Source organism: Pogoniulus pusillus, chromosome 1 (assembly GCF_015220805.1).
Source record: "Pogoniulus pusillus isolate bPogPus1 chromosome 1, bPogPus1.pri, whole genome shotgun sequence".
In the NCBI taxonomy this organism is placed as follows: domain Eukaryota; kingdom Metazoa; phylum Chordata; class Aves; order Piciformes; family Lybiidae; genus Pogoniulus; species Pogoniulus pusillus.
The window spans coordinates 24,104,801-24,128,697 of NC_087264.1; the positions used below are offsets into that span (position 1 = coordinate 24,104,801).

Consider the following 23,897-nt stretch of genomic DNA (forward strand, 5'->3'; position numbering starts at 1 on the left):
GCGTTTTCCTCTCGTGTTCTGCCTTCCCCTTCCCTTGTGTTGATTTGTCTCTAGGCTGGAGAGGCTCTCACAAGAAGTTAGTGGCTACTGCAATGCAGTGGGGTTAGTTTATCTTCTCACAGGTGTTGGGCTTTCTTCTGGTTTCAGTTTGTACAGATGTGCTGACTTAGGACAGGCACCTCCACCGGTTCCTTGGTGTGAACAATGGAGAAAGCCAAAGGAAGAACTCATCAGAGGTTCATTTTCAAAGGGCTTGAGGTTACTCTTGCGCTGGGGCAGGAGGTGCCTCGCTCGGCTCTGTGAGGCTGTGCGCACCGCCAGGCAGTGGTCTGCACTGCGGACAGGCTGTGTGTGACTCGTGAAGCGTTTAGAGAGGAGCCTGCATTGTCCCAGCCCCACTCTGCTATGGCTACAGGCTACCAAAACACGGTAGAGCCATTGGGGGAGGTCTAGGCTGGATGTTAGGAGGAAGCTGTTGGCAGAGAGAGTGATTGGCATTGGAATGGGCTGCCCAGGGAGGTGGTGGAGTCGCCGTGCCTGGAGGTGTTGAAGCCAAGCCTGGCTGGGGCACTTAGTGCCATGGTCTGGTTGCTTGTCTAGAGCTGGGTGCTAGGTTGGACTGGCTGAGCTTGGAGGTCTCTTCCAATCTGGAGAGGTGCTCCATTTCGCTCCATCCATCCCCCTTGGCCGCCGAGCTCCGGTGTCCCCATGGCCAGCTCGCCCCGGGGCCGGGGCCGGGGCCGGGGCCGGGGCCGCGGCCGCAGCGGGAGGGCGCGGGCAGCGGGAGGGCGCGGGCAGCGGGCAGGGCGCGGGCAGCGGGAGGGCGCGGGCAGCGGGCAGGGCGCGGGCAGCGGGAGGGCGCGGGCAGCGGGCAGGGCGCGGGCAGCGGGAGGGCGCGGGCAGCGGGAGGGCGCGGGCAGCGGGAGGGCGCGGGCAGCGGGCAGGGCGCGGGCAGCGGGAGGGCGCGGGCAGCGGGGCGGAACGCAGCGTTCGCAGCACGCTGCAGCGGCGGAGGGGCCGGTGCGGAGGGCGGACCTGCGCCCTGCCGGAAGCGCCCGGGCCGGAGGCGGGAGAGCGCCCCCGGGGCCTATGGGGACGGCGGGGGATGGAGCGGCTGCGGAAGCTGTGGAGGGGCCGCACGATGACTTTCGGGGTCCCCCTGTTGGTGAGGATCGCGGGGAGGGGCACTGGCAGCGGCATCGGGACGGAGGCGCGGCCTGGGGGTGGGTCTGTCCGGTGCAGCGCCGGCCCGGCCCGGCGGCACCCGGTAGGGGCGGGCGGCAGGCACTGCTGGTGTCCCGGTGCCGTTCTGCCCTGTGGCCAGGGGGTCCGGAGCCCCGAGGGCCCGGTGTGCGGGGCCTTGCTGCCGTGTGCGGCGGGGCAGCGGCGGCAGGTGGGCGGCACACCGTGGGGAGGTGGTGCAGGGGAGCGCCGCGATTGGCTTTGTGCTGGCGAGGAGCAGAGCGAGAGCGGAGCTGCCAGGAGGACGGCGCCGATGTCTGCCGCGGTGCTGGGCCTCACGGGGCGCGGGAAGGCGAAGGGAGCGCCTGAGCCCAGTGCTCCGCTCTGCTGGCAGGTTCAGTGCTGGCATGCGGCGGTTAGGGAAAGGACTAGAGAGCATGGCCGTACAGGTGTTTCTCACTAAAAGGCGGGGAGAAGGCAACTTGGTGTTTGCTTGATTGCTTGTTTCTAAAGGCTGCTTAAGTGCTCGCCCAGCTTCCTTTAGCTTTTCGGTGACGTTTACACCACAGTGGGAGCGTCGTCAGGTAATTTGTACATCTAAACAGACGGCTAGAACGTCAGTTAAATGAACTGGGGTGACCTCTTTGCTATCTACAACTACCTGAAGGGAGGCTGCAGCCAGGTGGGGTTGGGCTCTGCTGCCAGGCAACCAGCAACAGAACAAGGGGACCCAGTCTCAAGCTGTGCGGGGGGAGGTCTAGGCTGGATGTTAGGAGGAAGTTGTTGTCAGAGAGAGTGATTGGCATTGGAATGGGCTGCCCAGGGAGATGATGGAGGCACCGTGCCTGGAGGTGTTCAAGAAAAGCCTGGCTGGGGCACTTAGTGCCATGGTCTAGTTGACTGGCTGGGGCTGGGTGCGAGGTTGGACTGGATGATCTTGGAGGTCTCTTCCAACCTGGTTGATTCTATGATTCTATGAACTGCTAGGGTGAGCAGTTATTGTGCTCCAAGTGGTACCTCAGGCAGAACTATGAGGAGCAGCAGAGATTAGAAAGTACCAACAAAGCCAAAGGAACAAAAAGAAGTCGTGGGATGGACAACATAATGGATTGCACTTACCTGTCCCAGCCATCTCTGCACGTTAGAGATGAAATGAAACATCTCAAATGCATTTATGGATAAAAATGCAAGAAGAGCACATCAGCAGCCAGGAGAGTGTGGGGTTAGTTTGTGCAATTCCTGCCTCATTTTCCATGCATACAATCAGTTTAGAAAACCTTAGCATGTTCTTTTCTGGGCAGGCTGCAGAGCTGTGCCCAGGCCAACCTTATGACATTCAGCAAGGCCAAGTGTAAGGTCCTGCATCTGAGTCGGGGCAATTCCAGTCACAGATCCAGGCTGGGTGGGGAATGGCTGAGAGCAGCCCTGAGGAACAGCACCTGGGGGTCTGGGTGGTGCAAAGCTCAACAGGAGCCTGCAGTGTGAGTGCAGCCCAGACAGCAACCCTGTGCTGGGCTGCAGCAAGAGCAGTGTGGGCAGCAGGGCAAGTGAGGGGATTCTGCCCCTTGGCTCTGCTCTCCTCACACCCCACCTGCATTCCTGGGTGCAGTTCTGGAGCCCCCAGCACAAGGAGGACATGGAAGTGTTGGAGCCAGTGCAGAGGAGGCCACCAAGATGCTGAGAGGGCTGCAGCAGCTCTGCTCTGAGGACAGACTGAGAGAGTTGGGGCTCTGCAGCCTGGAGAAGAGAAGGGTTCCAGGAGACCTTGGAGTGGCCTTCCAGTATCTGAAGGGGGCTGGGGAGGGACTGTTGACAAGGTCTGGTAGTGACAGGATGAGGAGGAGGAATGGGTTTGAACTGGCAGAGGGGAAACTCAAACTGGATGTTAGGAAAGAGTTGTTTGCAGTGAGGGTGGTGAGAGACTGGCACAGGTTGCCCAGGGAGGTTGTGGCTGCTCCCTCCCTGGAGGTGTTCAAGGCCAGGTTGGATGAGGCCTTGAGCAACTTGTTCTAGTTGTGGGTGTCCCTGCCTATGATGGCAGGGGGTTGGAACTGGCTGAGCTTTGAGGTCCCTTCCAACCTAACCCATTCTATGATTCTATAAAGAGTCAGGGAAAGAATAAGTAGAACATCTTTATATTGGCACTAGAGATGTGGGTGTCATACTCATGCCTCCAGCCGCATACCAGACCCATACCACAGTGAATCTGTCCAAGCCAGGAGCTGCCAGCTGTGCCAGGAGCTTGTTGTGGCAGATGCTGTCAAAGGCTTTACTGCAGTGCAGGCAGACTCCATCCACAGCCTGCCCCACACTCACCAGGCAGGAACCTGGTCCTAAAAGGAGCTGAGGTTGGTCAGGCAGGACCTGCTCTTCCTAAACCCATGCTGGCTGGGCCTGAGCCCTTGGCCATCCTGTGGGTGCTCAGAAGAAAATTTAAACTCTCTTCTGTGCCCATCAAAGGTAGGGAGAGGATTATGAAGTTTCTGAGGAGATTTTGCCCCACTGTCTCTTCTAAGAAGCTTCAACCTTAGAGCCGAGTGCTGGAGTGGCTATGGGAGAGCTCGGGGAGCTGCAGCTGGCAGAGGGGGGCGCCGCAGCTTAAGATGACTTGCTTGGGTCTTTTCTGCGACTGGCAGTTTTCCCTGCTGCTTCACTGAAGGAACAGAAAGAGGTTTCAGTCCTCTGGGCTGTCAGATTGCCATCTTTCACCAGTCTTGCACTGCACATAAGACTGTTCTTTAAAAAGGAACCCCCCAATCCCTGCTTGCTGTGATCACTGCAAGCTCAAAGGAAGTCGTGCACATGACAGTTCTAATTTTGAAGATCTTGATGAGCAGCTTGGAGGGGTTTGCAGCAGCAATCTTGAGGTTAGAAAATTATCCTCTGCCTTCTCAGGGATATATTTCACAACGTTTCCCCAGCCCTGTGTAACCTGTGTGGCTAGCACTGAGTACTGTGATTTGGTTAATTGAGGCATTTGTGTCGTTTTGTGATCTGGCTTTCACAACTGCTGCTGCAGCTGGGAGGACTTTCTCAAATATCAGAGATGCCTGTAATATGGCAAATTGCTGGTGCTGCCAGGCAAAGCATTTCTTGGTATGTTGTTAGCCTGAGGAACTGAAAATGGCTGCTTTAGATTATGCAGGAGACTTAGAAAAACACGACAGGGATCATCTCCAAGTCCCAGGATCTGCTCTTAGGAAAACACTTAGAGAATCATAGAATCATAGAATAGAATCATAGAGTCATAGAATCAGTCAGGGTTGGAAGGGACCACAAGGATCAGCCAGTGCCAACCCCCCTGCCATGCCCAGGGACACCCTACCCTAGAGCAGGCTGCCCACAGCCTCAGCCAGCCTGCCCTTAAACACCTCCAGCCATGGGGCCTCAACCACCTCCCTGGGCAACCCATTCCAGCCTCTCACCACTCTCATGCTGAACAACTTCCTCCTTACAGCCAGGCTGCATCTCCCCACCTCCAGCTTTGCTCCATTCCCCCAGTCCTCTCACTCCCTGACAGCCTCAAAAGTCCCTCCTCAGCTTTTTTGGAGGCCCCCTTCAGATGCTGGAAGGCCACAAGAAGGTCCCCTGGGAGCCTCCTCTTCTGCAGACTCAACAGCCCCAGCTCTTTCAGTCTGTGCTCACAGCAGAGCTGCTGCAGCCCTCTGAGCATCCTCCTGGCCCTGCTCTGGACATGCTCCAGCATCTCCACAGCTCTCTTGGAAAGGGGGCTCTAGAACTGGATGCAGCACTCCAGGTGGGGTCTCAGCAGAGCAGAGCAGAGGGGGAGAATCAGCTCCCTGGCCCTGCTGGCCACACTTCTGCTGCTGCACCCCAGGCTCTGCTTGGCTTTCTGGGCTGCAAGTGCACACTGCTGGCTCCTGTTGAGCTTCTGGTCCAGCAGCACCCCCAAGTCCCTCTCCTCAGGGCTGCTCTCCAGCCTGGCACTGCCCAGCCTGGCTTGGCATTGCCTCGACCCAGCTGCAGGACCTTGCACTTGGTCTTGTTGAACGTTCCTCTTGTAGTACTCCAGCTGGGGTCTCCCTCGAGCGGAGCAATGTGGGAGAGTGACCATCTCACTGTGGTTGGTGACAAATACAAGTATGTCCCACCCTAAGATGCCATGCAGGAGATCAGCCTGATGCCATCTCTAACTGGTTTCATAACAGACTTCCCGATGGAGAAGTGAGCAAACAGACTCTTTAAAAGAATGTTATTAAGGAGAATTTGATGTCATTTTTTACCATAAAACATTCATTGAGGTTGCTGAGTGTATGTGACAGATGGTGCTCTTATGTCACATCCTATCTTTCATTTTGTTTTGGAACATGCAAGTCTTCCATGCATGCATAATTGCATTACAACATTGTAGGGGTTTTGGAGGTTGGTTTTTGTGGTGTGGGATTTTTTTGTGTGTGTAGTCAGTGAAACATAAAGGAATAATCCAATGTGAGATCTTGAGGGGGAGGTTGTGCTAGCAGTGTCGATATGCTCTTGGCTTTGGTGTTAAGAGCTGGCTAATAGGTATGTTTTATGGGTTTTGCCTGTTTAAGGTAAACTTCAGATGGAAACAGTAAGAAGTTGTTATAATTTCATGGATGCACTGAATGCATTCAAGTAGCTGCATAGAAGATCCTCACTATATAATAATTTGGTCAACATTCAGAGCACTGCAGCTGGTGAGGGGCCTGGAACACAAGCCCTGTGAGGGAGAGGCTGAGGGAGCTGAGGTTGTTTAGCTTGGAGAAGAGTAGTAGGGTAGGAGAGCCCTGCAGAGGGACCTGGCCAGGCTGGGTGGGTGGGCAAAGGCCAATGGAATGACACTGAACAAGGCCAAGGGCAGGGTCCTACAGTTTGGCCACAACAACCCCAAGCAGCACTACAGGCTGGGGACAGAGTGGCTGAGAGCAGCCAGGCAGAGAGGGACGTGGGGGTGCTAGTAGAGAGGAGATGCAGATGAGGCAGCAGTGTGCCCTGGTGGGCAGCAGAGCCAATGGCATCCTGGGCTGGCTCAGGAGCAGTGTGGGTAGCAGGACAAGGGAGGTTCTTGTGCCCCTGTGCTCAGCACTGCTCAGGCCACCCCTTGAGTGCTGCGTCCAGTTCTGGGCTCCTCCGTTCCAGAGAGATATTGAGGTGCTGGAAGGTGTTGAGAGCAGGGCAGCAAGGCTGGGGAGGGGCCTGGAGCAGAGCCCTGTGAGGAGAGGCTGAGGGAGCTGGGGGTGTGCAGCCTGCAGAGGAGGAGGCTCAGGGCAGACCTCATTGCTGGCTACAACTACCTGCAGGGAGGCTGTAGCCAGGTGGGGTTGGTTTCTTCTGCCAGGCACACAGCAATAGAACAAGGGGACATAGTCTCAAGCTGTGGCAGGGGAAGTCTAGGCTGGATGTTAGGAGGAAGTTGTTGTCAGAGAGAGTGATTGGCATTGGAATGGGCTGCCCAGGGAGGTGGTGGAGTGGCCGTGCCTGGAGGTGTTGAAGCCAAGCCTGGCTGGGGCACTTAGTGCCATGCTCTGGTTGACTGGACAGGGCTGGGTGCTAGGTTGGGCTGGCTGAGCTTGGAGGTCTCTTCCAACCTGATGTGCTGTTTAACATCAGTGCACCCTCATCAAGTCTGCAGATGGCACCAAGCTGTGTGGCACAGTCGATTTGCTAGAGGGCAGGGATCCATCCAGAGGGACCTGGACAGGCTGCAGTGATGTGCCCAGGCCAACCTCATGACATTCAGCAAGACTAAGTGTAAGGTCCTGCACCTGAGTCGGGGCAGCCCCAGGCACAGATCCAGGCTGGGTGGGGAATGGCTGAGAGCAGCCCTAAAGAACAGGCCCTGGGGGTCTGGGGTGGTGAAAAGCTCCACATGAGCCTGCAGTGTGAGTGCAGCCCAGACAGCAACCCTGTGCTGGGCTGCAGCAAGAGCAGTGTGGGCAGCAGGGCAAGGGAGGGGATTCTGCCCCTTGGCTCTGCTCTCCTCAGACCTCACCTGCATTCCTGGGTGCAGTTCTGGAGCCCCCAGCACAAGAAGGACATGGAAGTGTTGGAGCCAGTGCAGAGGAGGTCACCAAGATGCTGAGAGTGCTGCAGCAGCTCTGCTCTGAGGACAGGCTGAGAGAGTTTGGGCTTTGCAGCCTTGAGAAGAGAAGGCTTCCAGGAGACCTTGGAGTGGCCTTGCAGTATCTGAAGGGGGCTACAGGAAGGCTGGGGAGGGACTGTTGACAGGGTCTGGTAGTGACAGGATGAGGAGGAGGAATGGGTTTGAACTGGCAGAGGGGAAACTCAAACTGGATGTTAGGAAAGAGTTGTTTGCAGTGAGGGTGGTGAGAGACTGGCACAGGTTGCCCAGGGAGGTTGTGGCTGCTCCCTCCCTGGAGGTGTTCAAGGCCAGGTTGGATGAGGCCTTCCTTGAGTAGCTTGTTCTAGTGGGAGGTGTCACTGCCTGTGGCAGGGGGTTGGAACTGGCTGAGCTTTGAGGTCCCTTCCAACCTAAACCATTCTGTGATTCTTTAGAACACTTGTCAAGTTAACTTGTAAACAAATGGTTTGTTTTTGGTTTGGGGTGTGTATTCTGTGCTTGTGTTCCTAGTCCTAACCTTCCAGCATTAGACTGCATAATACCTGACTGTAATTTCGTGCAGCACCAATGTGCTGTGATTCTAGCACAGCCTAGCTGATGTTTCACCCAAAGATAAACCGACTGCTGCAATCCTGGAGGTGCAAAGGCAACTGTGCTGGTGAAGCCTGATAAGCAAAGCATGCCAGATTGCCACAGTAGTTACGTTGCTTGTGCTGTATGAAGAGCAAAAGTGCATCAGCACCAACTGGGCTTTTTCCCTCTAGTGATGAAAAGGTGAAGTGAGTGAAAATACAGTCTCTGGCCAACGCTTGTCTAAAGGAGCTGAGAGGTATCTGTGTATCAGCTCCTTTATCACCATGTGTGTAGCTGCAAGTGTCAAATGCTGTGTCATAAAAAGGTGGCTGCTGTCAGACAAGTGATAGAATGTGATGAGACAGAACAAGCAGCACATGACTTACTCCATGTAACAGCCTTCTACTTGATTTCCCTTAGTTACAGTCTGTATTACAGAGCTTTAAATGACCAAAGCTGAAGAGTGTGTTATCACCATCACAGAACATTAGGAGTTGGAAGGGACCTTGAAAGATCATCTAGTCCAAACCCTCTGCCAGAGCAGAGTCACCTAGAGCAGGTCACATTGGAGCGTGTCCAGACAGGTTTTGAATGTCTCCAGAGAAGGAGACTCCACAACCTCCCTGGGCAGCCTGCTCTGCCACCCTCACAGTGAAAATGTTTTTTATAGTCACATGGAACCTCCCGAGCTCCAGCATGCACCCATTGCCCCTTGTCCTGTCATTGGACATCACAGGAAAGGGCCCTGCTCCATCCTCCTGACACTTGCCCTTCGCATGTTGGTAGCCATCAGTGAGGTCACCAGTTAGTCTCCTCTTGTCCAGGCTGAAGGGCCTCATCTCCCTCAGCCTTTCCTCACAAGGGAGGTCATCTTTGTGGCTCTGTGCTGGACTCTTTCAAGCAGTTCCCTGTCCTCCATGAGCTGAGTGGCCCAGAAGTTCTCCTTTCTTTTTGTTATTTTATTACTTACCTTCTTTTAGCCTGGACCATGGCTCTGTAAGCCACGGTGTGTGTGCTAAGGAACAACTGGAGCAGAGCAGTTAAAGGTCTTCCACTTGTTTGTACTGCATCCTGTAGTGGTGCAAAGCTGTGCAAGTTTGTTGTTGGGCAAAGTGATTTTTGGTTGCTGTCACCAGTGATTGCTGCTTCCCGCCTGCTTGAACAGCTGTGTGCTGAGCTGTTTGCAGCACGCCTGCTTCTGCCCTGCCACAGCCGCTCCTTGGCACCACACTAACACACACAGAGACAGCGACCTGGGCGTTGTAGCAGCCAGAAACCTGTCTGTAGCAACTCTCATTTCTGGTCATTAAGACTTCACGTTTAACTCATTGGCTGTTAATTATCCTAAGGCTTGTTAGGAGTTAAAGAGGATCTGCTAATGAAGATCTATGCTGAGGTGTCGAGCATATTGAAATTCAATTACAGTTTCATCCTCTAGACTTTCAGCATTATGTGTTCCCATATCTTTCACTGACAGATCTCCTGCTTTAATTGAATAATGCTTCAACAGTGGTCAGGTTCTTGTTTAAGCCTTTTGAATACTTCATTTTCTGCTTCCTATTACTCTTTTACCCAGCTACTGACACGTGAGGGTGTGTGTTGGGTTGGGTTTTCTTCTTTATTCATATGAATATTTCTTTTTTCTATTTTATATTAAGATCACAGGCTCACAGGATGTTAGGGGTTGGAAGGGACCCAAGGAGATCATCCAGTCCAACCCCCTTGCCAGAGCAGGACAATACTATCTAACACAGAGCACAGAGGAATGCATCCAGACAGGCCTTGAAAGGCTCCAGAGAAGGAGACTCCACAACTGCTCTCTGGGCAGTGCTCTGGTACGCTTATAGGAAAGAAGTTCCCCCTTCTGTTGAGGCAGAACCTCCTGTGCTGCAGCTTCCATCCATTGCTCCTTGTCCTATCCCAGGGAGCAGTGAGCAGAGCCTGTCCCCCTTCTGGCAGCCTTCAGTTACTTATAAACATTTATCAAATCCCCTCTAAGTCTTCTCCAGACTAAACAGCCCCAGGTCCCTCAGGCTCTCTTCATCAGGCAGCGCCCTCCAGTCCCCTCATCATCTGCTGGACCCTCTCCAGCAGATCCTTGTCCCTCTTCAACTGGGGAGCCCAAAACTGAAGGCAGTATTCAAGATGAGGTCTCAGCAGGGCAGAGTAGAGGGGCAGGAGAACCTCCCCTGATCTGCTGGACACACTCTTCCTAATACAGCCCAGGATCCCACTGGCCTTCTTGGCCCCAGGGGCACATTGCTGTGCCATGGTGAACTTGTTATCCAGTAAGGTGACTAGATATTTATAACATCATTAATTGCTTGAACAGTTAGGACAGAAATGTGCCATCCAGTTCTACATTAGGTCAGGTTTCTAGTCACTGAAAGATAACTTGGTGCAATGTGGTGATTTTCTGATTGTAGCCTAGGAGATAAATGTTGGTGTCACAAAATATTGGTCTGTTTCTAATTGTTTGCTAAATGTCTATATTTACTGGAAGGGCTGGGTCAGGAAGAGGCTGTGGAATCTTCAGATCCTGGCTGTTGATGAAGAGTTTTTTTGTTATGAGAAGACTGCAGTGGTTCATAGAATCAACCAGGTTGGAAGAGACCTCCAAGCTCAGCCAGCCCAACCTAGAACCCAGCCCCAGCCAATCAACCAGACCATGGCACTAAGTGCCCCAGCCAGGCTTTGCTTGGACACCTCCAGGGCCAGCGACTCCCCCACCTCCCCAGGCAGCCCATTGCAATGGCAAATGATTCTTCCACAGAATAACTAGTTTTGAAAGTTAAAGCCCTTTATGGTGTTTGCTAACAATAGCTCTTTGGGTTAGTCTGTATTTCTCAGTGGTAGAAACACACAGACAGTTTTATGAGAGCCCTCTGTCATTAGAAAGAATAATTTAACAGCTTCTCTATGTGGATACGGAGGTTTTCCACCCTCTCACTTCTTCCTTTATTGTTCTCATTCGTAAGCTTCACAGATGTGGAGAGAATTGCAAGGCATCTGAGGCGGCAATAATGAAAGTGCAGGTGTGCTGAATATGATTTCTTAGCCTGTGTGACAATGTATCATTGAACCACAACTCCAGTCTGTTAAGAAGGTTAATTAGATCTCTTATCCACGGACATCAGAGTTAGTCAATCTGGCATTGTTACTTCCCCTTAGAGCTTGAAAATGATAAGAATAAATCCTGTGGCAGCGAGGTAAAGGTTCCTGTGCTGCACTTATGTCAAGAAGCTGTATGGGGAGGGAAAAGAAGGGATAAGAGGAGAGGAAGTGCATAGAAAGTGTGAGTCATGAGGTAGTTGCCTTTGTGTAGAGGAGGAAATTCATTAAATCCAGGCTTAGAGAGTGGAAGAAGTCTTTGACTTTACCATGCACTCCTCCTCTATGCAGATCCTTCAAGTCATCTCTTTTCACTTCTGCTGTTTCTGTTGCACAAACAGTAGGGGCCCTTGGTAAATGAATTGGTCAGTATGCAAAATAGGTTTGTTTTTTTCCTCCTTATTGTTCCTCTAACATCTCTGATTGCATTTTGTTGTTTTTCAGCTCTATCTTATTGGAGGATCTTTTGGGCTCCGTGAGTTTGCTCAAATCAGATACGATGTCCACAAACTCCATGGCAAGGTAGTTGAAATGATTTTCTTTACTTTTCATTTAACTCCATTTGACATAGGTACTGTCATCTAAGCATTGCTATGACAAGCAAACTATTCATATTGGGAATTTCTCTTTCAGCATAAGGCTCTGGGCTGCTAGCTAAGGTAGCAAGCAGTGTAGGTAACAATAAAGGGGTTGAAATTCTGTTGAGTCCTTTTACTGTCTGAAATGGATCGGCATAAATAATAGGAAAATGTTTTAGAATCATAGAATCAGCCAGGCTGGAAGAGACCTCCAAGCTCAGCCAGTCCAACCTAGCATCCAGCCCTGTCCAGTCAACCAGACCATGGCACTAAGTGCCTCATCCAGGCTTGTCTTCAACACCTCCAGGCACGGCGACTCCACCACCTCCCTGGGCAGCCCATTCCAATGCAAATCACTCTCTCTGCCAATAACTTCCTCCTAACATCCAGCCTGAACCTGCCCTGGCACAACTTGAGACTGTGTCCCCTTGTTCTGTTGCTGGGTGCCTGGCAGAAGAGGCAACTCACTGAATTTCACTGAACTCAGTGAATTTCAGTGTTTCACCTTCTCAGTCTGGGGAGGTAATTAATCCTGCTCTACTTTACACAGGGGGCAGGAAAGGTTAATTAATGCAAATAGAAGTAGTTATTTAATTTCAAGTGAAGATTTACAAAATAATTTCCTCAAATGAAATTCATTAATTGAGATGTTTTGTGTTAGGATGGAGTAGTTTAGGAATAAGCTGGAGCAGCGAACTGACCAGTTTCCATGAGACCATTTTACCAGAGGTGAGCATAACTGGCATTTGCCTCAAGAAGGCAAGAAGAATCACAGACTCACAGAATGTCTCAGATTGGCAAAGCCCTTCAAGATCATCCAGTCCAATCATTAGTCTCACACTGACAAGTCCTTGACAAAACCAAAGCCCTCAGCACAACATCTCATCACTGTGAATCGCTGTGGTTGGAAAGGAGCACCAGCATCAGCCAGGCCAACCTTCATCCCAGCAGCCTTCAGCACCAGACCATAGCCTCAAGCACCACAGCCACTCTCCTCTTACACATCTCCAGGGATGGTGACTCCACCACCTCCCTGGGCAGCCTATGCCAGTGCCTGACCACCTGCTCAGGAAAGAACTTTCTCCAACATCCAACCTAAACCTGCCCTGATGCATCTTGAGATCATTTCCTCTTGTCCTAGCATTAGTAACAGCACCTTGAAAGTTTTGACAATAATTGGACTTGATCTGAAAAGTCTCTTCCAACTGAAACACTGCTGTGATTCTAACTGGTATCAGCCCATTAGAGTGCTCTTATCTTGTGGTCAGAAATGACTCTGGTTCACAGACTGATGTTTGGCTCAAACCATTGAGTTGAGATGGTGACAACTGCATCAGCACAGTGTTTAATTGAAGTTTGTGATGGCTTTGGTGTTACCTGCCCCCTCCCCCCCCTTATGAAATCACCCAGACTAGGCTCAGCCGAGCTGGAAATTAAGGAGTGAAGCTTTATAGTCACAGCTTAGCACAATGTACAAGCAGGTATAGGCAGAGATAGACAAGGTAGAAGGTAATACAGGAGCACAACAGCCCTGCCAGATACCCCAGGAGGAGCTCCCAACCACCCTTCCACCTTCTTTCCACCTCTCTACCTTATCCCAGACTTTGCTTTATGTTCAAGGTGAGATTGAAGGATTGGCCAGGAGGGTTAGAAAGCAGAAGGATTAGGTACACAGACAGCAGGTTAGGGAGAAAAGTGCAGGCAGCCAGAGCCACACAGGAACTGTGTTATTTTGTTCTTGTTTTTATCCAGCAATCCTCTGAGTGCAGCAGACATCACCCTTGTTTCCTTTTTACAGCCTAGCATCTAATTTCTTCTCAACAAAATATTCCAGCTGGCTTCAAACTAGCACAAGGTTGCAGGGAACAGAGCTGCAAGTGACTGGACAAGACTAAGCTGTGTTGGTGCCTGCACATCCCTGTGGCTGTCATTACCATAGACTAGCTCAGGTCTGTCTGCAAAAGGTCCACACATAGGCATGCCCCAAAATATTGCAAGTGAAATCATCTGTTGCTTATTGCTTCTATTTTACCTGCCTATGAACTCCACTTGGATAGGACACAGTCTTAAGCTGTGCCAGGGGAGGTCTGGGCTGGATGTTAGGAGGAAGTTGTTGTCAGAGAGCCTGGATGAGGCACTTAGTGCCATGGTTTGGTTGATTGGCCAGGGCTGGGTGCTAGGTTGGCCTGGCTGAGCTTGGAGGTCTCTTCCAACCTGCTTTATTCTGTGATTCTGTGATTGATTACACTTCGTCTCTGCTCACCTAAATCTAAATGTGTGTTTGTGGTGCGCTGCACTCTCAGGGGGTTCAGCTTACTCAAGTTTCTGTTGTCTTAAATGAGTGCTCACTTGGAGACAGCTATCCAGCAGGTTGTGTGGATGCAAAAGGAAAGAACCTCATAATATGCTTCATGCCATTTTCAAAGAGACACTCGAGACAGACATTGTTCTCTCGAGCAATGGAAAGCTGGGGAGATTGGGCTCAACACTTTCACTCCCAATTTCAGTGAGCTGAGCACCATCCCTGGCACATGAAGCTGTTCATATTCAATTTGACCAGTGAATGGTAGGTGAGAGAAGCCTCTACCTGGCTTCAGGTGCACACATCTGAGGGTTTTAGGCACATGTCTTACAGTGGAGATCTATTTTCTCTAGAAATGCTCCCATCTATACAACTGACTGTAGGAGGAACCTAAGTACAGACTTCTTGCTTCAAGTCAGGAATTTAGATGGATAAAATTAGATGAGAAGAAGCCTGCCCTAAATAATCTTTCCCTGGAGATTCATTGGCAAACAAGCAGATGGCTCGAAGGTAGAGGAACTCTTATTTAATCCATTGTTTTGTCCAAGGCATTCTGTGGTCCTAAAGAGTTCCCTCTGATTTCATGGGAGGTTGTATCAGCATCCTGTTTAGTTTGGGTGTGACCAAGATCAGAATGTCTGTAGCTGGGGTCTGGTGGGAAGGTAGCCTTTCTAAAGTTGTCAGCATCTGTGGGGCAACTTGGGGAATAATTAAGTCTTTTCATTTAGCATTTTAACAGTTATTTGTAAATGCATCTTCCTGTGTTTAATTGGTTTCACTAACCTAATTGCACAAGCACATTGTGGCAAGGGATTGATGTTGGTGATTATTGTTCTCTCCATTTTTTACCTAAAGCAGGTTGACTTGACCAGAGTCTTGAGTCTAATGAAGACAAACTTTGGGAAATTTACTTCTCTAAATAGATATAGTTGATTTTCAAAGACTAAACTCTTTGTAGTTGTTTGGCCTGGAGAAGAATAGGCTCAGGGCAGACCTCATTGCTCTCTACAACTACCTGAAGGGAGGCTGTAGCCAGGTGGGGTTGGGCTCTTCTGCCAAGCAGCCAGCAACAGAAGAAGGGGACAGAGTCTCAAGCTGTGCCAGGGGAGGTCTAGGTTGGATGTTAGGATGAAGTTGTTGTCAGAGAGAGTGATTGGCATTGGAATGGGCTGCCCAGGGAGGCGGTGGAGCCGCTGTGCCTGGAAGTGTTGAAGCAAAGTCTGGATGAGGCACTTAGTGCCATGATCTGGTTGATTGTCTAGGGCTGGGTGCTAGGTTGGACTGGCTGAGCTTGGAGGTCTCTTCCAACCTGGTTGATTCTGTGAGTCTATGATTAATGAGCTTTGCCCTAGTTCCTCCAAAATTTAAGAAATTTATACACTGACATGTTTTTTGGTGCTCTAGGGAATGTGACAAGCATAAGTTTTTGATTGCTTGTAGGTGGAGAAAAAAGGTCTTTGTCAGTCATTTCTGTGCAGAAGAGCATTTCACTAAATAAAGGATGTGGAGATGCTGGAGTGTGTCCAGAGCAGGGCCAGGAGGATGCTCAGAGGGCTGCAGCAGCTCTGCTGTGAGCACAGACTCAAAGAGCTGGGGCTGTGCAGGCTGCACAAGAGGAGGCTCCCAGGTGACCTTCTTGTGGCCTTCCAGGATCTGAAGGGGGCCTCCAAAAAAGCTGGGGAAGGACTTTTGAGGCTGTCAGGGAGTGAGAGGACTGGGGGGAATGGAGCAAAGCTGGAGGTGGGGAGAGTCAGTCTGGAGGTGAGGAGGAAGTTGTTGAGCATGAGAGTGGTGAGAGGCTGGACTGGGTTGCCCAGGGAGGTGATTGAGGCCCCATGGCTGGAGGTGTTTAAGACCAGGCTGGCTGAGGCTGTGGGCAGCCTGCTCTAGGGTAGGGTGTCTCTGGGCATGGCAGGGGGGTTGGGACTGGCTGCTCCTTGTGGTCCCTTCCAACCCTGACTGATTCTGTGGTTCTGTGATTCTAAAGGCAGATCTTCCTTTCCAGGGCAGGGTTCAGAACTGGATGTTAAGGGAGACAGCCTGACTGCCCACTGAAGAGTAAGCAGATGTCCTTATGGTGGCTTTGCTTCTCTTGGCAGGGCAAATTTTGGAACTAGGGACATATTTTAACCATGGTTTGGAATCCTCCAAGGTAATAATTTCAGTCCTGTAATATGGCACAGAAATGAAAGGGTGGCAGAGCTTTTTATCCTCTCTATTGTGGCGGTACCAGATGTTCAGATGAGAGTTTTCTTTCTTTTTCTCTGTTCAGTCCAGAGGGATTGTGTGGCCATGAGCTCTTTGCCCATGCTATTCTTGAAGATTTTGAGGTTCACATGCTAGTGCTGGGTTTATCTTTGCCTTGATTTCAAGCAAAGCCTGGATGAGGCACTTAGTGCCATGCTCTAGTAGATTGGCCAGAGCTGGGTGCTAGGTTGGACTGGCTGAGCTTGGATCTCTCTTCCAGCCTGGTTGATTCTATGATTCTGTGATTCAGCAAAAACTAACCCATTTTGCTTGAGTTCAGATTACTTGCCCGCTTTGTCTCTGAACAGCTGCTCACTGAATTTGCTGCAGCAGGCAGAGATGTGTGTTTTTGACTTTGTCAGACATCCTTTTGGCTCAGCATGTTGGCCACTGCTTTTCTGGAAAGGGCAGATGCGAGGTCAGTCTGGGAATGGGTAAGATTTTTAGTGGCTCATTCAGACGCTGATAGTCTGGGTATGCTTGTGAATAGTTTCCAGTGACTGGATCCACCTGGGCCTCTACTGTCTCTTGTCATCATAGACACCTTAAAACAATGTAGGGCAGTCTGGATGTGAAGTATTTGCCATAGTTTCCCTTTCAGAGCACCTTGTATCAAGTTGACAAAAAAAAAATGAGACCCAGGCTCTGTAGCCTGTTCCAGTGAAATGGGGAGACTTGGAAATACAGAAGAGTTCTGTGAAGCACAGAGTCACAGGTTCTGTTAATCACAGAATCATCTCTCTCTGGCAAGATTTTCCTCCTAACATCCAGCCTAGACCTCCCCTGGCACAGCTTGAGACTGTGTCCCCTTCTTCTGTTGCTGGGTGCCTGGCAGCAGAGCCCAACCCCACCTGGCTACAGCCTCCCTTCAGGTAGCTGTAGACAGCAATGAGCTTTGCCCTGAGCCTCCTCTTCTGCAGGCTGCACACCCCCAGCTCCCTCAGCCTCTCAGTGTTTTATGCTCCACAGCCCATGTTAGCTGAAATGTGAGTGCTGCTAAGTAAGCCATTGAGTCCCACTTGTGAGGCCTCACAAAAGTGGTTGTTGAATTAGGGATGCTGCTTCCTGTACCTGCTAACTGAGCCAGGGCGCAGGTGCCCAGGATGTGGGTGAGTGTTTCAAGGCACATCTTTTCCTGGGAAACATGCAGTAACCAGAAGGGCCTAGATCACAGGCATTATCAGCTTTCCTTTGTAAAACTCATCTCTGCCTGGAATAGCTGAGAAGTGCAGGAATGAGGGAGAAGATATGCCCCGGTGGTTAAATGGTCCATGTCAAGTAGGGGAAGCCTGGGTTTTAATTCTTATTCTGTTTGGAGGTTCTGCATTTTTATCAAAGGAGTACTTAATACTGAACATCCTGAAGCTGGACACCCTTTTTGTCAGGGCACTGTTCCTTCTTTGAAATGAGGAAGCTGGCCTTTTTCTTTAAAACAAACAAAAACTGGTCCACTTCACCCTGAGATGGTGGAAAACTATGAATCCTAACTGGGATGAGGGATCTTCTCATTTCTCAGGGTAAGCTGCTCAGTATTTACTCACTCTTGTCTGTCTGTAGTTAGTGCTGCTCTAATTGCTGCCCAGTGCAGTATGTCCTCCTCCTAAGCATCTTCTATTGCGTTCCTCCCCTTACCCCTTGACTCCAGAAGTCTGTTGATTTTGCTACACAAAGAGGTGCCAGGTCCCTGTAAGTGTCGTTCTCAATCTTTACTTGAGTGTGCTGACACATATGTGCTCACTACTGCTCACCCATCCTGTCCACGTACCTCACTGACCCCAAGCAGAGTTCCAGCTTTCTCATGTGTATCTGCATGTGAGGAAGTACTTAGAAGATTGCCTTGGAGTGAGTATCCAGAGCAGGGCCAGGAGGATGCTGAGAGGGCTGCAGCAGCTCTGCTGTGAGCACAGACTCAAAGAGTTGGGGCTGTGCAGGCTGCAGAAGAGGAGGCTCCCAGGTGACCTTCTTGTGGCCTTCCAGGATCTGAAGGGGGCCTCCAAAAAGGCTGGGGAGGGACTTTTTAGGCTGTCAGGGAGTGACAGGACTGGGGGGAATGGAGCAAGGCTGGCAATGAGGAAGAAGTTGTTGAGCATGAGAGTGGTGAGAGGCTGGCATGGGTTGCCCAGGGAGGTGGTTGAGGCCCCATGGCTGGAGGTGTTTAAGGCCAGGCTGGATGAGGCTGTGGGCAGCCTGCTCTAGGGTAGGGTGTCCGTGGGCATGGCAGGGGGGTTGGACTCGATGATCTCCTTGGGTCCCTTCCAACTCCTAATATCCTGTGATCCTCTGAGTACTTCAAGTGGGGTCTTTCCTAGGCATGTCCTGAGTTTCCTGGACATAAATATGCTGCATGTCTTATTCAGAACTGTTGGTAAAGGGAGCATACATACGAGATGTGTCCTGCACACAAGGCAGCTCTTTATGCAGATGCACAGTACTCCTGGTGGATGTTGTCAAGGTCTGGAGAACAGAGATTAGCAATATCTCTGTCCAGAGGAGCAAGATCTGCTCTTATAGATTTCTGTGTTGTGACATTAAGGTGCAAGCGAGACCAGAGAGCACCACCAAACTATTTATTAAAGGATAAAGTCAAACAAAACAGAGGGAGAGAGAGAAGGGAAGAGAGAGAGATGCAACAACAGAGAAATAAAGAACCAGCGAAGAAAACAAGCAGAGATTATATCACCGTCAGCCAAAGGTGGGGTGGGGAGCTAGAGACGTGTGAGTGGCTGTGATGGCTTGGGAATTACCCATCCCCCAGGCTTATGAAATCACCCAGACTAGACTGAGCCAAGCTGGAAATTAAGGAATGAAGCTGTATTTACAGCTTAGCAGGATGTACAAGCAGATAGACGCAATTATATACAGTTATATACAAATTAGAAGTAACACAGAAACACAATGCCCCTCCCAGAAACAGTCCCCAGGAGGGCTCCCAAACCAAACCCCCTTCCCCCTCCCTCTTTCTCTCCCTTCAGAAATAACCAGATCAACCCATGTACATCTCATGTGATAGATCTGGAGATCTGAGGTGAAAAAGACCACAAGGAGGTTAGAGGAAGAAAGGGGTTAGGAGAATCAGAGAGTTAAAGGTAGAGTCAGCCACAGAGACCAGCCCACCAGAACGAAGGCACAGCCAGCAGGGAGAGCTGAGCAGTGTGGGAGCAGTGAGTGTCTTGCCTGTATTCTGTCTGGTTGCATCTCTCAGCAGAAGAATGGCTGATACAGGGTACTGTTGTTTTTCTGCTTTCTTCTCACAGCTAAGGATTTAATTGCTCTCAATACAATAATTCAGTTAGTCTCAAAGCAGCACAGTGACCCAGGGATGTACTTCTGTGGAGTTTGTGAGAAGTTCTTCTGGTGGAGGTGCAGGCCTTGGCAGGCATTGCTCATGTCTTTTTATACACTGTTGTAGATTGGTGTCCAGGTGCAGCTCCCCAGGAAATCTTCCTCTGTATTCATGCAGTCGCAGGGGTCCTGAGGCAGCACCAGGGATGGCCTCCACTCCCTCCTTGCTCTGCTTACCTGTCCATACCCTGAATACACAAAAGCCTTTTCTCTTTGGGCTAGCTACCTGAAGGGAGGCTGTAGCCAGGTGGGGTTGGACTCTTCTGCCAGGCAACCAGCAAAAGAACAAGGGGACGCTGTCACAGGTTGTTTCAAGGGAGGTCTAGGCTGGATGTTAGGAGGAAGTTGTTGGCAGAGAGAGTGATTGGCATTGGAATGGGCTGCCCAGGGAGGTGGTGGAGTCGCCGTGCCTGGAGGTGTTGAAGCCAAGCCTGGCTGGGGCACTTAGTGCCATGGTCTAGTTGATTGGCCAGGGCTGGGTGCTAGGTTGAGCTGGCTGAGCTTGGAGGTCTCTTCCAAGCTGTTTGATTCTATGATGTAAGGTGTGCACATCCTGGGCATTTGAGCCAGGCTGAGGTCGGGAAGTCCACAAAGGCACCATACCTCTGTTGATTTGCATCCCTGAGCTTTCAGCCAGAAACCTCAACTGAGCCCTGGCGGGTAACAAAGGCAACCCTTATCTTTGTTGATTTACAAGGGAGAGACGATGGCAATACTCATCTTTGTTGATGAGCAAGGGAAAGACGATTTAGACTCTCACAATGTGCTTGGCCATGATTTCCCAGCATCAAGCAGCCACATTAGAACTACTACCTGACTCTGCTGCCCTGTGTCTGGACATTCCAGGCAAATATCCAACATTTTAAACTTTTTTTCTTCTCATTCCCTAGGTCATGTTTTGTCCAGGGCAGAATTTATGTGTTGAGGAAAAGGGCTGCGTCCGGATAAACCCGGGCATCTGGCAGCTTTATCTGAGCTTGTTTTGCTGGGCTGTGATGAAATACAAAATAGAGTGCAAGTAGTAAGACTTCCTTGGTTTGAACAGAAACCATTGTTTCAGTTTCCTAGTTCTTGATGGTGGTTTTTGCTGTCAAGATTAGATTCAGATGAAGAGAAGGTTATTAAGAGGAGTAACTCATTCTGATGCCATTGCGACTGGAACTAATTTCAGTACATCACATGTTGATATCCTTCACATTTTTACCCTGTCTGTACTACCAAGAGTTCTGCATGGTTGTTTGAAATCCTGTCATATTGCCACAGTTAATTACTAGTATTTTTGCCTTGTTGAAGTGATTTTTGCCTACTTGAAGTGGGGTCTTTAGCCTGGAAAAGAGGAGGCTCAGGGCAGAGCTCATTGCTGTCTACAACTTCCTGAAGGGAGGCTGTAGCCAGGTGGGGTTGGGCTCTTCTGCCAGGCACCCAGCAATAGAACACTGGGACACAGCCTCAAGTTAGAGTACTCAACTGGAGTACTACATCCAGTTCTAGAGCCCACATTAAAAGAAGGATGTGGATGGGCTGGAGTGTGTCCAGAGCAGGGCCAGGAGGATGCTCAGAGGGCTGCAGCAGCTCTGCTGTGAGCACAGACTCAAAGAGTTGGGCCTGTGCAGCCTGCACAAGAAGAGGCTCCCAGATGACCTTCTTGTGGCCTTCCAGGATCTGAAGGGGGCCTCCAAAAAAGCTGGGGAGGGACTTTTTAGGCTGTCAGGGAGTGCCAGGACTGGGGGCAATGGAGCAAAGCTGGAGGTGGGAAGATTCAATCTGACCGTGAGGAGGAAGTTGTTGAGCATGAGAGTGGTGAGAGGCTGGACTGGGTTGCCCAGGGAGGTGGTTGAGGCCCCATGGCTGGAGGTGTTTGAGGCCAGGCTGGCTGAGGCTGTGGGCAGCCTGCTCTAGGGTAGGGTGTCCCTGGGCATGGCAGGAGGGTTGGCACTGGCTGCTCCTTGTGGTCCCTTCCGACCCTGACTGATTCTGTGGTTCTGTGATTCTAATTTGTTCCAGGGCAGGTCTAGGCTGGATGTTAGGAGAAAGTTGTTGGCAGAGAGAGTGATTGGCATTGGAATGGGCTGCCCAGGGAGGTGGTGGAGTCACTGTGCCTGGAGGTGTTGAAGCCAAGGCTGGCTGGGGCACTTAGTGCCATGGTCTGGTTGATTGTCTAGGGCCGGGTGCTAGGCTGTACTGGCTGAGCTTGGAGGTCTGTTCCAACCTGTCTGATTCTATGATTCTAAATGCTTAGTCCTCTAAGTGTGAATCAGGCTGAGCTGCTCTTGCCTTGCTTGCTTAGTTTGCACCACAGACCTTCATCATGCTCTGTGTCTTTCATCTGGGAGCTCCTACAACTAGTTTCTTCTTCTTTAGAAGAAAGAAAAAAGATAATTTAGAAAAAACTGCAGGGAATGCTTGCAGGTTCCTCCATTTGTAACACTGGGTCGCAAGGAAACCAAGGTGTAACCCAGTCCAGGTCTGCCATCTTTGAGATCTGTGCTGGAGAGGTCTGTCATTCTGACTTGAAGGGGGTGGAGGCTGTGTTTGGAACTGATTCCTCTTTATTTATGTAGCAAAAGTTGCTCTTCCTTGCAGGGAGCTTCCATAAACACCACAGAGGTCTTGCCATTAGTTCTGGACTTAGCGACATTTGTTTTTTCTGTTGGAATGTTTTATTTTGGTTTAGGCTGCAAGGAATAGGCTTTGCACTGAATTTTGCTGTGGAAGGAGATTTATGCTAGCGTACCCAAGAGCCAAGGTTTATGCTTTATAAATCAAATAAATAACTCTGCACCTGCAAATCAAGCTGGATGCAAAAGCATACAAATAATTGATTAAATGTTTGTGTACTTTCTTGGTGCAACTGCAAGCTGTAGAACCCATGGCACTTTTAATGACCTTACATGTGAGAAGTCTAAGCATGTCTAAGAGCTTGCTGAAGTAGGAGATGGTTTGGACATTTTACCAGCCTGAAATGTAATTGTGTTTCCCCTGGCCTTACCATGTGAAAATATATGGTCCAGAGTCTGGGATTGTAGGTCTTCTTTTTTGATCCATATAATCAAGCAGGTCAGAAGAGACCTCCAAGCTCAGCCAGTCCAACCTAGCACCCAGCCCGAGACAAGCAACCAGACCATGGCAATAAGTGCCCCAGCCAGGCTTGGCTTCAACACCTCCAGGGATGGCAACTCCGCCACCTCCCTGGGCAGCCCATTCCAATGCCAATCACTCTCTCTGGCAACAACTTCCTCCTAACATCCAGCCTAGACCCCCCGGCACAGCTTGAGACTGTGTCTGCTTGTTCTATTGCTGCTTGCCTGGCAGAAGAGCCCAACCCCACCTGGCTACAGCCTCCCTTCAGGGAGCTGTAGACAGCAATGAGGTCTGCCCTGAGCCTCCTCTTCTGCAGGCCAAACACCCCCAGCTCCCTCAGCCTCTCCTCACAGGGCTGTGCTCCAGCCCCCTCCCCAGCCTTGCTGCCCTTCTCTCACCACCTTCCAGCACCTCAGCATCTCTCCTGAATTGAGGAGCCCAGAACTGGACACAGCACTTAAGGGGTGGCCTGAGCAGTGCTGAGCACAGGGGCACAAGAACCTCCCTTGTCCTGCTGCCCACACTGCTCCTGAGCCAGCCCAGGATGCCATTGGCTCTGCTGCCCACCTGGGCACACTGCTGCCTCATCTTCAGCTACTATCTACCAGCACCCCCAGCTCCCTCTCTGCCTGGCTGCTCTCAGCCACTCTGTCCCCAGCCTGTAGTGCTGCTTGGGGTTGTTGTGGCCAAAGTGTAGAACCCTGCCCTTGGCCTTGTTCAGTGTCATTCCATTGGCCTCTGCCCACCCATCCAGCCTGGCCAAGTCCCTCTGCAGGGCTCTCCTACCCTCCAACAGATCCACACCTGCTCCAAGCTTGGTGTCATCTGCAAACTTACTGATACTGGACTCAATCCCCTTCTCCATATCATCAGTAAAGATATAGAACAGGACTGTGCCCAGCACTGATCCCTGGGGCACACCACCAGTGCCAGCTGCCAGCTGTATGTGGCACCATTCACCACCACTCTCTGGGCCCAGCCCTCCAGCCCGTTCTTGACCCATATCAGAGTGCATCTGGAAGCAAGTAGAAGATGTGGGTGTAGAGAGGTCACTGCACACCATGTACTGTGACTCTGGGAACTGCTGCTGTAATAAGATTTTATGTTGCTCTTTTGGCAATGCCTGCAGTGATTTCTGTCAGAGGCTGGGTGAAATATTTTTCTGTCTATCTGTCTCTGTTCTATGTAGAACTTAGGAAAGAGTCAGAGGACACAAAGCCAGGTTCTGCATCTAATCTTCACTGCACTCCCTGGTGCTCAGAAGCGCTCCTGTCCAGGCATATGCAGGGGCCTTACCTAAGTGTTTTACATGTATTAAACATCATAAATAATGTAGTTACAGGATGTTGTGGATGAAGTTGCACAGAATGGTATTGTGTTGCCATGCCCTACTCTGTTATCAAAGACTCTGCCAAAT

General features: G+C 50.7%; 1 protein-coding gene across 3 annotated transcripts in view; it reads left to right on the top strand.

Moving 5' to 3' along the window:
* Positions 1-1,012: 1,012 nt before the first annotated feature.
* Positions 1,013-23,897, top strand: part of LOC135175775 (cytochrome c oxidase assembly protein COX16 homolog, mitochondrial) — a 41,027-nt gene continuing 18,142 nt past the window's right edge. The window contains exons 1-2 of one of the 3 annotated variants that reach the window (XM_064144078.1): positions 1,018-1,165; positions 11,375-11,452. In XM_064144078.1, coding sequence (XP_064000148.1) covers positions 1,106-1,165; positions 11,375-11,452 — 138 coding nt within the window. In that variant the 5' untranslated portion in view covers positions 1,018-1,105. Of the gene's footprint in view, positions 1,166-1,452; positions 1,577-11,374; positions 11,453-23,897 lie in introns of those variants that run through there. The other 2 variants (XM_064144070.1, XM_064144086.1) reach the window with 2 other exon arrangements.